This window comes from Hirundo rustica, chromosome 21 (genome assembly GCF_015227805.2).
Source record: "Hirundo rustica isolate bHirRus1 chromosome 21, bHirRus1.pri.v3, whole genome shotgun sequence".
In the NCBI taxonomy this organism is placed as follows: domain Eukaryota; kingdom Metazoa; phylum Chordata; class Aves; order Passeriformes; family Hirundinidae; genus Hirundo; species Hirundo rustica.
The window spans coordinates 9,087,891-9,101,445 of record NC_053470.1 but is presented as its reverse complement, the minus strand read 5'-3'; the positions used below and the strand labels follow the sequence as shown (position 1 = coordinate 9,101,445).

The 13,555-nt window shown below is 40.3% G+C and overlaps 1 protein-coding gene across 5 annotated transcripts in view; it reads left to right on the top strand.

The window, feature by feature from the left end:
* Window positions 1-12,964, top strand: part of STAG2 (STAG2 cohesin complex component) — a 68,392-nt gene extending 55,428 nt beyond the window's left edge. Inside the window, exons 23-34 of one of the 5 annotated variants that reach the window (XM_040083744.2) lie at window positions 398-490; window positions 2,834-3,008; window positions 3,454-3,593; window positions 4,726-4,827; window positions 5,647-5,795; window positions 6,326-6,454; window positions 6,799-6,983; window positions 7,403-7,592; window positions 7,675-7,788; window positions 8,558-8,684; window positions 9,010-9,087; window positions 12,161-12,964. In XM_040083744.2, coding sequence (XP_039939678.1) covers window positions 398-490; window positions 2,834-3,008; window positions 3,454-3,593; window positions 4,726-4,827; window positions 5,647-5,795; window positions 6,326-6,454; window positions 6,799-6,983; window positions 7,403-7,592; window positions 7,675-7,788; window positions 8,558-8,684; window positions 9,010-9,087; window positions 12,161-12,184 — 1,506 coding nt within the window. In that variant the 3' untranslated portion in view covers window positions 12,185-12,964. Of the gene's footprint in view, window positions 1-397; window positions 491-2,833; window positions 3,009-3,453; window positions 3,594-4,725; window positions 4,828-5,646; window positions 5,796-6,325; window positions 6,455-6,798; window positions 7,005-7,402; window positions 7,605-7,674; window positions 7,789-8,557; window positions 8,685-9,009; window positions 9,088-9,631; window positions 10,046-12,160 lie in introns of those variants that run through there. The other 4 variants (XM_040083745.2, XM_040083742.2, XM_058423201.1 and 1 more) reach the window with 4 other exon arrangements.
* Window positions 12,965-13,555: the final 591 nt, after the last annotated feature.

Sequence of the window (13,555 nt, the reverse complement as noted above, 5' to 3'; positions counted from 1 at the left end):
ATACTGTGTAGGCTTGTGTCCTTTAGTTATGAACAGTTGCTTAAAATCTATCCTTTAGGCTGAAAATACAGTTATTTTAAAGAGAAAATGCTTTATGCTCTGAAATTTTTGGGGGGTGAGGGGAGGTATTAGGGCTTTTTAGTTAAAACTTTTTCTTATAAAATAACACAATTTTCATCCCAACTGCCATCTCTTCTGTGCTATACAGAATGACAAAATTAAGGAAAATTCTAACTGCTACTTTTATTTGTAATAATGATCTTTTAAATAATGCAGTGGACTTGAATGTTCCCACTAAGGTCTGTGGTAGAATGCTCTGTGAAAGTGCATGCACTAAATGGGACTATAAATAAAATTGAAAAAGCAGAACTGTTACGTGAATTCATTCTCTTTAAAGGAGGATCTTCTACGTCTAAAGAAGCAGATGAGAGTGTTCTGTCAAATCTGTCAACACTACCTGACCAATGTAAATACTGCTGTTAAGGAACAGGTAAGTGGATCTTGTTACCCGGAGTCTTCTAATTCTGTACTTCGAAAGCAGCTGAAAAGTTGTTGTTGCTGATATTGTTGGCACTTTATGGGAACACGATGTCCTGGATGTTTGGGCTGAGTGCCCTTTGAGTGTGAATGCACACTGTACTTCTGTGCTCATCCTCCTCATGTACATGGGATTTCAGAATCCATTTCAGCTTGATTATTTCGAGTCATTTTAGGCAGCATAATGTTTTATGCAAAGGAGCTTTTTGTTTCTTTAAGTAATGGCTCTGCAGGTGCACTGTGGAAGCCTTCTGAGTGTAAGCTGAGAGTTCCATTTCAGACCTCTTGCTCACCATGTGCTAATAGCCCACATCTCCTGTGGAGCTGTGGATTCTTAGGCTCAAAGAGCTCAGGAAGGCAGTTTAAGAGAGGGGTTTTTTAGTTCTGTCTTTGAATACATTCAGGTGCAGCTTCCCTTCTCTTCCTTCTCTGTGTTGCTCCATAACACAATACATTCCTCAGTTTTTCAGAGTCCCAAGAATTTGGGATCTCAAAATCAGGAGGAAAAAAATGAGTACTTAAGATGAGTGTGTATTTGTTTATACATGCACAGGTATGCACTGTAACCTAGGAGAGTTTATTGTTGGGAAATGGGAATTTTTTGTAGTCACCTTTAGGGCGCTCTCACACTGCTCTGTTGATTTGTGGAGATGCTCTAGCAAATGCTTGAGAGCCTCAACAATGATACAGTGCTTGGAAAAGTTGTGAGTTTTATAGTTAGTCCCTCATACAGTTGTCTTTTTTGGGGAGAATTTTAGCTGGAATGAAGTTCTTAAATATTTCAGGGATAAAAAATGTAGATACTAAGCTTGAGGAAGTAATGCATGACAGTTCAGTCAGGAGACAGAAGTCCTGATGTTTTTGAAATGCTGGCATGAAGATTTTGGGGTTTGTCCTTAGTCTTTGCTTCTGTTTCAGAAAGAATTGAGACTTTATATTGGGAAACATTTGTCCTGAGTTCTGAGGATAACAGTAAAAAAAAAGAATTGAAGTGTAGGGGCAGAGTCTCTTCAATCTGTGGGCAAATAGTTCTTTGCCCAGGACACTCCTAGGACTTGGAGGTTCCAGTGAATAGTACAGGTTACTGATAGCAGAATTAATTCTAAGTAAATGCCTTCAACAGTCTTTAAAATGCTGAAATGAAAGAAAATGAAGTATGTCTCTACAGGGGAAGGACCAGATTATCTTCTGGGTAGACAGTTTAATTAAAGAAACAGAAAGCCAGGAGCCTTTTTGCTGCTGAAGATAATAATAACCTGGTTAAAGTGGAAAATCTGGTCCACTGAGTCGCACGATTGCAGCTTTTGAAACTCTTGCTAGAGCAAGAATATTCCTGGAGCTTAATAGGCATGTTCTATGTCAAAGAGCATTCTAGTGTAAGAGTCACCAGGTGTAGGGTGTGAAAGTGCCAGTAACAAATTGCTGAAGCTCTGAGTAGGTCTCTGCAAGAGGCTGCATGACTCTCAGGCTGCTGAGGGCTCTGGAAAGCAGCTGCCTGGTGGCACAGGGGACCTGTCACACAGGGTACAGTGTTCCCCTGCTGGGGGTCCCTTCCCTCATCTCAGGAAAGGACACAAGGGGCTTGAGAGGAGCACATGTATCTTTGTGACCCAGAATTAGTAATATTCACTTTGAGAAGTTCATGAACCTGTTCATGGAAGGACTTGGAGATTAGAGCCAAAGAGAAGGTGCAGCACTAGCAGCTTCTTGCCTTGGTCTGTTAGTTTAAAGAATGTCAGTCTCTGAGTCAGGTTCTAAGACATTTGAACCTTCTGGGGCAGTGGAGTACAGACATTTAAATCTGATAGCAGATGCACAAGTTAGCCAGCAAAACACAAAGTTGGTTGCACTTCTGGATTTTTGGACATTAAGACTTAAAGGGTTTGAATGACCTCAGCTGTTAGAGGTTAACCAAATGTGATTGAAATGATTTTAAGAAAAGACAGCAAAAAGGAGACTGTACTATGGTCAGAGTCCACAGAGTTCTCTAGTGACCTTATGTAGTGTCCGTCAGGAATTTGGGAATTTCAGGCTCCTCACGTTTTAATCTTGCAATATTTTCATATTTAGTTGGCATCATCTGGGTAATATTTTTATTTGGAGACCCAGTCTTAGTACAGAAACCTGCTGTGTGAAGCTGTGCACATTTTGACTTCAGTTGGCCCTTGCGGTTGTGTGGGACTTCAGTGGCCTGTGTACACTGTTGACATCTTGAGTATTTTGCCAAGTGCAAATAGATTGTTCCAAACAAAACCCACTTTCCAAGCAAATATTTACTAAGGTTTCTCTTTAACAGGCTTTTACAATTCTGTGTGATGTGTTGATGATCTTCAGCCATCAGATTATGACGGGAGGACGTGACATGTTGGAGCCACTTGTTTACACTCCTGATTCTTCCTTGCAATCTGAACTACTCAGTTTTATTTTGGATCATGTCTTCATTGATCAGGATGATGATAATAATAGTGCAGGTTTGTACAAAACTTCAGTTTCCTTTATATTATTTGTTTTCTAACTAATGTCTTTGTTTCCTTGTGCATTTCTGTGTTTTTGTGGTGGTGATAATTTGTTGTTGGGTTTTTTCTTGTTTGCCTGGTTGTTTTTTTGTTTTAATTCTGTTCTGTCATTGAGAGGTGTGCATGTGCACAGAGGTGGGTGTGGCTTTTAAATGTCAGCAGCTGATTAAAGGATTTTCTCTGTTGGGAACATATAGGATAATTGCAGTTAAGGTTTGGTTTAATAGGCTCAGATATTTGTATCAGGGTAAGAGACATGTCAGTGGACAGTGAAGTGCATTGCCAGCAGAACTGAGATCTCATTTTCTGAATCATGACCACTAGCCCATGCCAGTTTTATATATGAATGTATAAATATGTCTTTAAACCTGACAGTCGTCCTGTTCTGAACTCTTTCTAGATGGACAGCAGGATGATGAAGCCAGCAAAATTGAAGCGTTGCACAAAAGAAGAAACCTACTTGCAGCTTTCTGTAAGCTCATTGTTTATACTGTGGTGGAAATGAACACGGCCGCAGACATTTTCAAGCAATATATGAAGGTAAATGTGAAGCTTAGTTGTGATACTTCACAAAACCTCTAGAATACAGTAGTTGTGGAATTTTTAACTATTACTAGTTTTTCTACCTTACAAGATTATCAGTTCAAAATGTGAAGAATTCAGAACTCCAGAGTTGTAGGCCTTTTTTGTAGTAGGGGGGAAAATACGGAGATGAGTTTTACAATTACAGTGTGTGGGTGGTGGGGACCAAGGAGGGAAACCTACTAATTATTTTAATGTTGCTTTTACTGGTTTTATTTTCTTACTCTGTTTGATGGTGTATTTTTAATTCAGTTACTGGTTAGTAGGCCTTTTGAGAACGTTCTTCCCAAGATCAACTCCATGTTGTCTAGCCTCATCAAATAATTCAAGTTTAAACTTTGTAGAAGAGAAGTAAAATTTGAGTTCCCTCCACCCCTCCCCCATTATCTTTATATCTGTTTCAATCTTACTTAAATATAAAAACCTCTTCTGGCTCATGGGATTCACAGCTGTGCACTAAAATGAGTTCTCATTTTGTGAATGTGTTAAAGCTTTGCTCCTTGGTGATTACCTTAAAAACTTAAAATTTGGGCAGCCTGCTTTTATGTGTCTGAGTGCCCTACATATATTTGGATACTCCAGATAACTAATTGGGTCTTTCTTAAACCTGAAATACTTTAAAAACTGAGCAGGCAGTTGTCCTTATTGGACAAATGATGGCTGTGATGCTGTCTGCAAGTGCCTCCTTTCAGCAAAGAAAATAAAACTCCCCACCAGAGTTCCAGGAGTTACTGAAAAGATTGGATTCTGATCTTGTACCCTGAGGGGATGCACACGTGTCATTAACAAATATGTCATGGCCTTGAAGATAAATAGGTCATTCTGCCTCTAAAGTAATACTCACTGCAAGAACAAAAACTGGGTTTATTCCTTTTGCATTTAGTTTTTTTAGAAGTTAGTCTTCCGGAAGTGGTTTAGGGTGTAATTTTGGTGTAATCATGAACATACTGAGGATTTTTCCTTTAGACAGTGTTTGATCTTTCTTTTTAAAAGAGCATATCCTAGATTTTGTTTTCAGAAGAATTCAGTAGTTGCAGTGTTTTCAACGAACATTGACAGTTAACCTTTTTGTTTGTTTGTTTTTCCCTAGTATTACAATGACTATGGTGATATTATTAAAGAAACGATGAGTAAAACAAGACAGATAGACAAAATCCAGTGTGCTAAAACACTTATTCTTAGTTTGCAGCAGGTAAGAATTTACAGTATTTTTAGGCATGAAATTCCATACTGGAGATGATGTCCTGTTGTTTAGTAAATAGTTTGAGGTATTGATGAAGAATTTTTTATGACAGTAGGTGTAAATAGGTCTAAACTGAAATACAGTTTCTTTAACTATGTGGAAAACTGCCTGAAGTCTTCCTGTACTTACCAAATACTGTACCACAAAAGATGTAGGAGAGACCAGTAATGAATGTAACTCTCTGGAACCTTCATAACTCTAAAACTGCAGTTTAAGTAATGTATTGAGATAAATGTTGTGAAATGGCCAATTTACTTGTTTGTGAACAGATAAATACTTCTGAGGTTTTTTTGGGGGGGTTTTGGTTTGGGGTTTTTCATTTTAGAATTTCTTCTTTATACTTGTATTTTGAGAAGAAAAAAAAAAAAACAAACCAAAAACCAACCAGAATTGGGAATTAGTATTTTGACAAAGTATTATAGTAAAAGCAGTTGAGAATTACCCCATTTATTTTTTTGTTAGTGCCTGTAATTAGAGAATCCTACTGATTTTTAGTAAAGCCCTGAAATCTGTCATCCAGCATATCTACAGTTTGATGAGTGCTTGGACAGTGCATTTCAGAGTTTGTCTCTGGGGTGCAGACTCCTGAGGAGCAGTTTTGACTTTGCTGTCCAAAACACCCATGTTTGTCTCTTGGTGTTGGCAGATTAGGAGTGGAGGGAAAAAGCTGTGAAACAGTTTTAAACTGAAACTTAGCTCTGTGTGTATTGGTCCAAAGTTTGGCATTATCTTTCATTACATGAAAGTTTCCCTTTTTGTTCCATGCAGCTCTTCAATGAAATGATTCAAGAGAATGGTTATAATTTTGACAGATCGTCACCTACATTCAGTGGCATAAAGGAACTTGCTCGACGTTTTGCTTTAACATTTGGATTGGATCAGTTGAAAACAAGAGAAGCTATTGCTATGTTACACAAGTAATTGTGTGCTTTGTATTGCTTCCATTTTTTGTAAACACTTCTGACAGAAGATAATCCTTTTGGTGTTTGAAAATCACTTTGTTAATACTAAGTGCATCAGCCCTGCACATGACAGATCTTATATATTTGGAGATGACTGCAGTTTCATCTCTGAGTAAAACCTAGATGTTTAATATTGTTGGTGTTCCCCAGCATCATTGTATAAGCATGGAAATGACAGCAGTGTTGATGCTGTAATGAAAAAGCCTTTTTCATGTCTGGTCCATGACAGCAACAGATCCACCTCATTGTCAGTGGTGGTTGTGTTGGCCTCATGCAGAAAACTTGCAATGCAAGGCAGAAGGTCCATGGCAGACAGAGCGTGTCCAGATTCAGATAATGACTTAGTGTTCACTTTTTTGCAGGAATATGGAAACATCAAGTTATTGCTTTCTTGACATAAAGGAAAGGGGGTTGGTTTTGGTAGCTCACAGTGCTTAGAACTTCTGTTTGTTCTTTTTCTGATGTAAGTGTTTATTTGTTCTTAGGGATGGCATAGAATTTGCTTTTAAGGAGCCTAATCCACAAGGTGAGAGCCACCCACCATTAAATTTGGCATTTCTTGATATTCTCAGTGAGTTCTCCTCGAAACTTCTCAGACAAGACAAAAGAACAGTGTAAGTATTTTCTTAATATTCTTAGCATTTGTAATGATAACCGCAAAAGACATGCATCAGAATAAATATTTTTGTATTGTATTCATCTAAAGTGGAATCTGTGACACATCAAGGTACTACACTGATGTAGTCAAGTATACTCACAGAGGGAAAATTATATTTATCGTTGTTATTTTTTGTTTTATGGTGGATGAACAGAAATTGTATTCTGGGTTTGCTGTTGTCTGGCCTTGCTGTTAACTAGATGAGAAGCATGGGCTGATCATTGCAGTGGTTCCTTACCTTGACTTGGTAACATTTTGTTACAGATTCTTTCATCTCTGTATTTCTTATTTCATTTGAAGGTATGTTTACTTGGAGAAGTTCATGACCTTTCAGATGTCACTACGAAGAGAAGATGTGTGGCTTCCTCTCATGTCCTACCGAAACTCTTTACTGGCTGGTGGGGATGATGACACCATGTCAGTGATCAGTGGGATCAGTAGTCGAGGATCTACAGTAAGAAATAAGAAGACAAAGCCAGCAACAGGCAAGCGGAAAGTGCCCGAAGGTAGAACTTCTCTCATCTTAAAATTTACTAGAACAGATATTCAGATGAACTGCACACATTGTTCCATATTTTTTAGCGTGACTATATCGGCACACCCTAATGTGTTTTTCAGTACAGGTAACTTCTGGCCGTGTATGTGTCTTGGTGGGAAAGGTATTAATTCTATTCACGAAAGGAAATAAGGGCACCACGCGCTGTTAAGTCATACAACGGAAAGGTTTAGAAATGCTCCAGCCAGTGATTATAAATCCAGGCCCTTTGAGGCACATGTAAGGCTTCGTGGCAGAAAGTAAAGCAGTTGATTCTGTCTGCCACACGTTTAATTTGTGTTTCGGCATTGACTTTTAGACCAGTGTGAGAAAAGCTTCAGGGATGTTTCTCGCTGTGTTTGCTTCCAGCCGAGGAGAGCAGCAGCAGTGACAGCATGTGGCTGAACAGGGAGCAGTCGATGCACACCCCGGTGATGATGCAGACCCCCCAGCTCACCTCCACCATCATGAGGGAGCCCAAGCGGTTGCGGCCGGACGAGAACTACATGGGCGTGTACCCCATGCAGCCCGAGCACCACCAGCCGCCGCTCGACTACAAGTACGTACAGCGGTAGGGGTGCTTTTCTTAGTGTCACACGCAAAGCAGTACGTGTTTAAAATACAATAATGGTCTTTTTAAGCACGCAAGTAACGTGGATGTTGGCTCAAAGGCAACAGGAAGAAGCCGCGCGGCAACAGCAGGAGAGGGCAGCGATGAACTACGTCAAGCTGAGGAGCAACTTGCAACACGCCATGTGAGTGCAGTGGAATCCTCCTTCAATGGGGAGGGGAGGGTTCAGAAAGGCAACACCTGTGTCTTAAGAGGCACACATCTTCTAAGTGTAAAAGTTCTCCGCGTTCTTAAGGACTGTGTGGTTGTACAGAAAAAAGTACGTGTTGCAAACAAAACCCGTGGGCATGTGTATTGAGGAGCTTTTCCTTCCCCTGCTTCCTCAGTTGTTTTATTTCCAGTACTTCATGTAACATAGTTTCAGTGGTGGCTTTTTTTGTAGTACGGTGACACCAATTAGTATAATTAGAATGACTCCTTAGCTTTGTCATAAGATCTGATGTTTTATGTAGAATTCATGAGGGAAGAGGATGAAGGACTATGTGGGAGTATTTTTAGAGGTTTTACACATCTTATATTCCAAAGACATTCTTCCTGGCCTTATCATAAGGCAGAAACAATTTTTCTTTAGCTGGCAAAACTGAAGTTCTTTCTCACTTGAGCGTGAATTAGGTATGGGGTAGATCTGCTTCTGAGTTCTCCCAGCCTCTCAGAACACCCATTTAGCAATGTACCACAGTTACCCAAACTGACTTTTGTTAGGCATTCTCCCACACTCTCTTTGTATGGTTAAATACCAGCTTTCTTTAGTAGTAGTGCATTTATTTCACAACTTAATTTCTATTTTATGTAATGGAATTATCATTTGTTGGGAGTCCCCTACTGAGCATTAGCTTTTAAATAGATAGGAGTTAACTTGATTTGGTGCTAAACGGTATTGCTTTTCATTTCAGTCGACGTGGCACAAGTCTAATGGAAGATGATGAAGAGCCAATTGTTGAAGATGTGATGATGTCATCAGAAGGGCGGATTGAAGATCTTAATGAAGGCATGGATTTTGACACCATGGACATAGACCTAGTAAGAAATTAACTTCTCTTTTAGTGATCTTGGGATTTGTATTTCTGCTTTTAAAGTAAGATACTGGAATTAAATTTTCCTTCTGATGAAACAAATCATTCTGGTTACTTTCTGCATTGTTAAAGGGCCGTGCTGTTGTCTGTATACAAGAGCCATCTGCTCCAGCTGCCATACAAAAAGCAAGAATGCTTCCTGCCATAACTAATAACATCTATCCCTTGTGAATTCTTACCCCTTGAGAGTTCAGCTTCACTGACTACAGTGTAAAACCTCTGTGTTCCCGGTGAAACTGAACTTAACCTGTTTGTTTGTTTGCTTTCTAAAGCCACCGTCGAAGAACAGGAGAGAAAGAACAGAGCTAAAACCAGATTTCTTTGACCCCGCTTCAATCATGGATGAATCGGTAGGTTAACTTATGTAAGGGGAAAGTAATGTAAATCAGTCTTAAAGTTGCCAAACTCTCTTACTTCAGATTTTAAATGGAAGGAATGCAATCTTCAGGTCATTGGTAGCTTATTCTGACAGACTGGTACAGTAATTCAGCTCCATACCTTCTAAGATAGTCAGTGTTCCTTGCAGATTGATGGGATTTTTGTTAATATCTATATATAGCTATGTAAGAATTAAAAGCCTATGATTCTGAGCAGGAAACACATCTGTTATGGAAAAGAGCCTTGCAGAGGCTCGTAGCAAAGAGCGTTAGAAAAATAAAGAAATGTGCATACATAATATTAAAGGCAAGTTTCCTGTTGTGCTGAGCTTAGTTCAGATACTCTGATGTCATTACCAAATGTCAGCATTAGATGGTTTGCATTTTGTATTTTTATTTATTTATTTTTTAAAATTGGCATATTTACTTTTGTGTATAAGTAAAATAATGGAGAAAGTAAGAGATAATACAGCTATCTGTTTATAGAGACGAGAGGTATTTTTTCTTTCCATATAAGTTTTAGGTCCAAAACATCCGAAGTCTGTAGTTTCTGCTTGCAGTTGCCCTTTTATCCGACTTGGTAAATCTGCAGTCTCTATTCTCTTTTAAAAATCTGCATGAGGGATTCCTTCTGTCTTGAACCACTTGTAAAGTATGCAGCCATTTTTGACCTTGGGTAGCTGGTACAAAATTACACTGGAAATAACAAGCTGCAGCAAGCCAGCAGAGGACAGTACAACAAGGCTTCCTGGGAATCTTGGACAGCTTGGTGGAATTTGGAAGATGTTATGTATTTTTTTACAGTATTGTTGCAGCGCGAACCTGTTCTTGTTCATGGGAGAAAGAAGTCCTAAGTGCTGTTTTAAATGCAAATCCATATATTTTGTACCAGTAGGGCTTTGCTTTAGTAACAATGAATCAGTTAGGTTGCGTCTGGCTGTCGTGTGTCCTGTTCCTCAAGTAACACCAAGAAAATCTCTCGCCTGCTCTCTGACCTTCTGTTTGACAATAGTTCTTCCCCCACTCTTCTCGATTTTTCCTGGGCTGATCTGTACCAGTCATGTTTTAGCACTGAACCCTTCTGCAGGTTGCACGAACCAGATTTGGGAATCCTTTTAGCTTCCCAGCTGGAGCCTTTGGCTAGCTCCGGCCGGGAGCTGGGGGGCCGTGCCGGTGCTGTGCCCCGCTCTGCTGTGCCAGTGCCAGTGCTGTGCCGTGCCGGTGCCAGTGCCGTGCCGTGCTGTGCCGGTGCCAGTGCCGTGCCATGCTGTGCCGGTACTGGTGCCGTGCCGTGCCGTGCCGTGCCGTGCCGGTACCGGTGCCGTGCCGGTACCGGTGCCGTGCTGGTACTGGTACCGGTGCCGTGCCGTGCTGTGCCGCACCGCACCGGCCCGCAGAGCCTGCAGCGGCCGCGCGGGGGCAGCAGCGCTGCACCAGGGCCGTGCCCGGGCACAGGGGGAGCAGGCACGGATATATACATGGGAAACATCCTCAGAGTAACACGGGCACGGGGGGAGCAGGCACGGATGTATACATGGGAAACATCCTCAGAGTAACACGGGCACAGGGGGAGCAGGCACGGATTTATACATGGGAAACATCCTCAGAGTAACACGGGCACAGGGGGAGCAGGCACGGATATATACATGGGAAACATCCTCAGAGTAACACGGGCACAGGGGGAGCAGGCACGGATATATACATGGGAAACATCCTCAGAGTAACACGTGCACAGGGGGAGCAGGCACGGATGTATACATGGGAAACATCCTCAGAGTAACACGGGCACAGGGGGAGCAGGCACGGATATATACATGGGAAACATCCTCAGAGTAACACGTGCACAGGGGGAGCAGGCACGGATATATACATGGGAAACATCCTCAGAGTAACACGGGCACAGGGGGAGCAGGCACGGATGTATACATGGGAAACATCCTCAGAGTAACACGGGCACAGGGGGAGCAGGCACGGATATATACATGGGAAACATCCTCAGAGTAACACGGGCACAGGGGGAGCAGGCACGGATATATACATGGGAAACATCCTCAGAGTAACACGGGCACAGGGGGAGCAGGCACGGATATATACATGGGAAACATCCTCAGAGTAACACGGGCACAGGGGGAGCAGGCACGGATATATACATGGGAAACATCCGCAGAGTAACACGGGCACAGGGGGAGCAGGCACGGATGTATACATGGGAAACATCCTCAGAGTAACACGGGCACAGGGGGAGCAGGCACGGATTTATACATGGGAAACATCCTCAGAGTAACACGGGCACGGGGGAGCAGGCACGGATATATACATGGGAAACATCCTCAGAGTAACACGGGCACGGGGTGAGGCCGCAGTGAGCAGTGTCAGGACATCAGTTTATACATGGGACTCTTAGAGTAACACAGGAACGGGGTGAGCGGGCAGCAGGACATTTTGTAGCGCAGACAGGTCTCAGATTAACAGCTGAACCTGCAGTGTGTACAGACATCATTTCATACATGGGAACCATGTGTGTACATGAAGCAGTTGTTTGATTGATTTTTCCCTGTCTCCTGACAGAGGATGCATTTCCCAGGAAGTGTCAGGTTTGTGTGCTGGCTGGCTGCGGTGGGATGTGTGTGTTCTGTAACCACAGACACAGCAGCAGCCAGGGCCTGCCGTGTTTTGTCCCAGGTTTAGTCGCTGCTAGTAACACACTCGATTTCAGCTTAATGCCAGTAGAGTGTCATCATTAAAGAACTCTGAGTTAGGCACCTAACTAAAAATTCTTTTGCAATTATTACCTAAACTTACTAAAACAGACTTTATTCCTACTGGATCTAGTTAATTTCAAGTGTGAGAAAAACATTTCTAATGAATGAGGAGCCCTTTTCATATTATCTAAATCAGAAGTGTGGTTAATCTGGTTTGGAAGAAAAATAAACATAATAATGCCTTAACGTATCTTGAAGTGTCTTAAATTATATATTAATTGCTTTGTTATTTGTTAAATGTGTATTAGACTACAAATTGACACCATTTCTAACTTTTTTTTTAGGTTCTTGGGGTGTCAATGTTTTAATACCAGAGCAGCAAATAAATCAGTGGTGAAGTCATTTTCTAAGTGGAAGAGGAAGTTTTTCAATACAAAATTGTGGTAGATACAGTGAAATTCTGAACAGATTTTTCTCTAAGGAGAATGACATGCTTTCAAGATCAAGTGCATTGAAGGGGCAGTTTTGCTTGCCTGAAAGAAAAAAAGAAATGTAAAGGACAAGTAAACAATTTGAGGATAAGTTACACTTTTTGTTGGGAAAAAAAATCAATATTTTATTTATGTGCTATCAGTTTATTTCTGGATCATAAGAAGTGTTCCCTCTGAGTTTTAATCTTAACAGTCTGAGAGGTGTTTGGTACAGATTTGAGCCCTCTCTATACATTTGCCGGCTGTACTAAATAATCACGAGCTCTGCTGGATTGCTGTTCACGTCCATGAGCTGTAAGAGTAGATGGATTGGTTTTCTCACAGTGATAGAACGAACCAGAAGAGTTGTCAGTATTTTCAATTAAATGCAAACTTCAGCAGCAGAAGGTTTGTATTAATTAATGATGGAAAAAAAATACATAAAGCAGAATTTTAACAGCTTTTTAATCTAAAACACACTTTTTATTCCAAAAGCTTCATGTTAGCCTTCTCAGAAAGGTCCATAAGCTATACGCTACAGAACGTAACAGATTTCACTCTTGCTTGCCCATTACCAACCCTGAAAGTTTGCTTGTCCTTTAAGAAAAACGTAATGTTGTGAAATTCCTTCCAGTAGTGCCACTGTATTTTGTCTCCAAATAAAAGAAGCTTATTGTAGTATGTTTGCAGAAAAATTCTAAACAAAAATTATACAGCTTATTAGAGTGTGGGAATAGGGATCTAAATTTTAAATAAAATTATATATATATATAAATTGGTGCTGATTTTATAATTGCGCAGTTTGTTTAGTTTTTTCTTACTTTTAAATTCCAACTTAAAATTATGAGGTTTCAGAAATATATTGAAAGTTTAACAATGTTTAAAAATAGAAGAGCATGAGAATTCATGCTTTAAAAATGATTTTTAAATTTGTATTTTATATTGTTTTATCTATCTGTCTTTGCAAGCAGTCTTCAGGTTAAAGATACTTCTAACAGGTTACAGTACATTTCCTCTATATGTAAATTAGATTGGATAATAGAAACTCATAAACAACCCATAATATTCTTTGAAAGCTAAGCTTTAAACTTCATTTTGTGTCCATTCACAAATAAATTAAATTTGGTCTAAAACAGAAAGTGGATCTATGCCATTTTGACATTGACTCATTTTGCAAGGCTTAGGCAGCTAGACACCATTTTAAAGGAAATATTAACTTATATTACATATGTATATTTTTTGTCAGTTGTCTCTCAGTTCTCGAGGTAT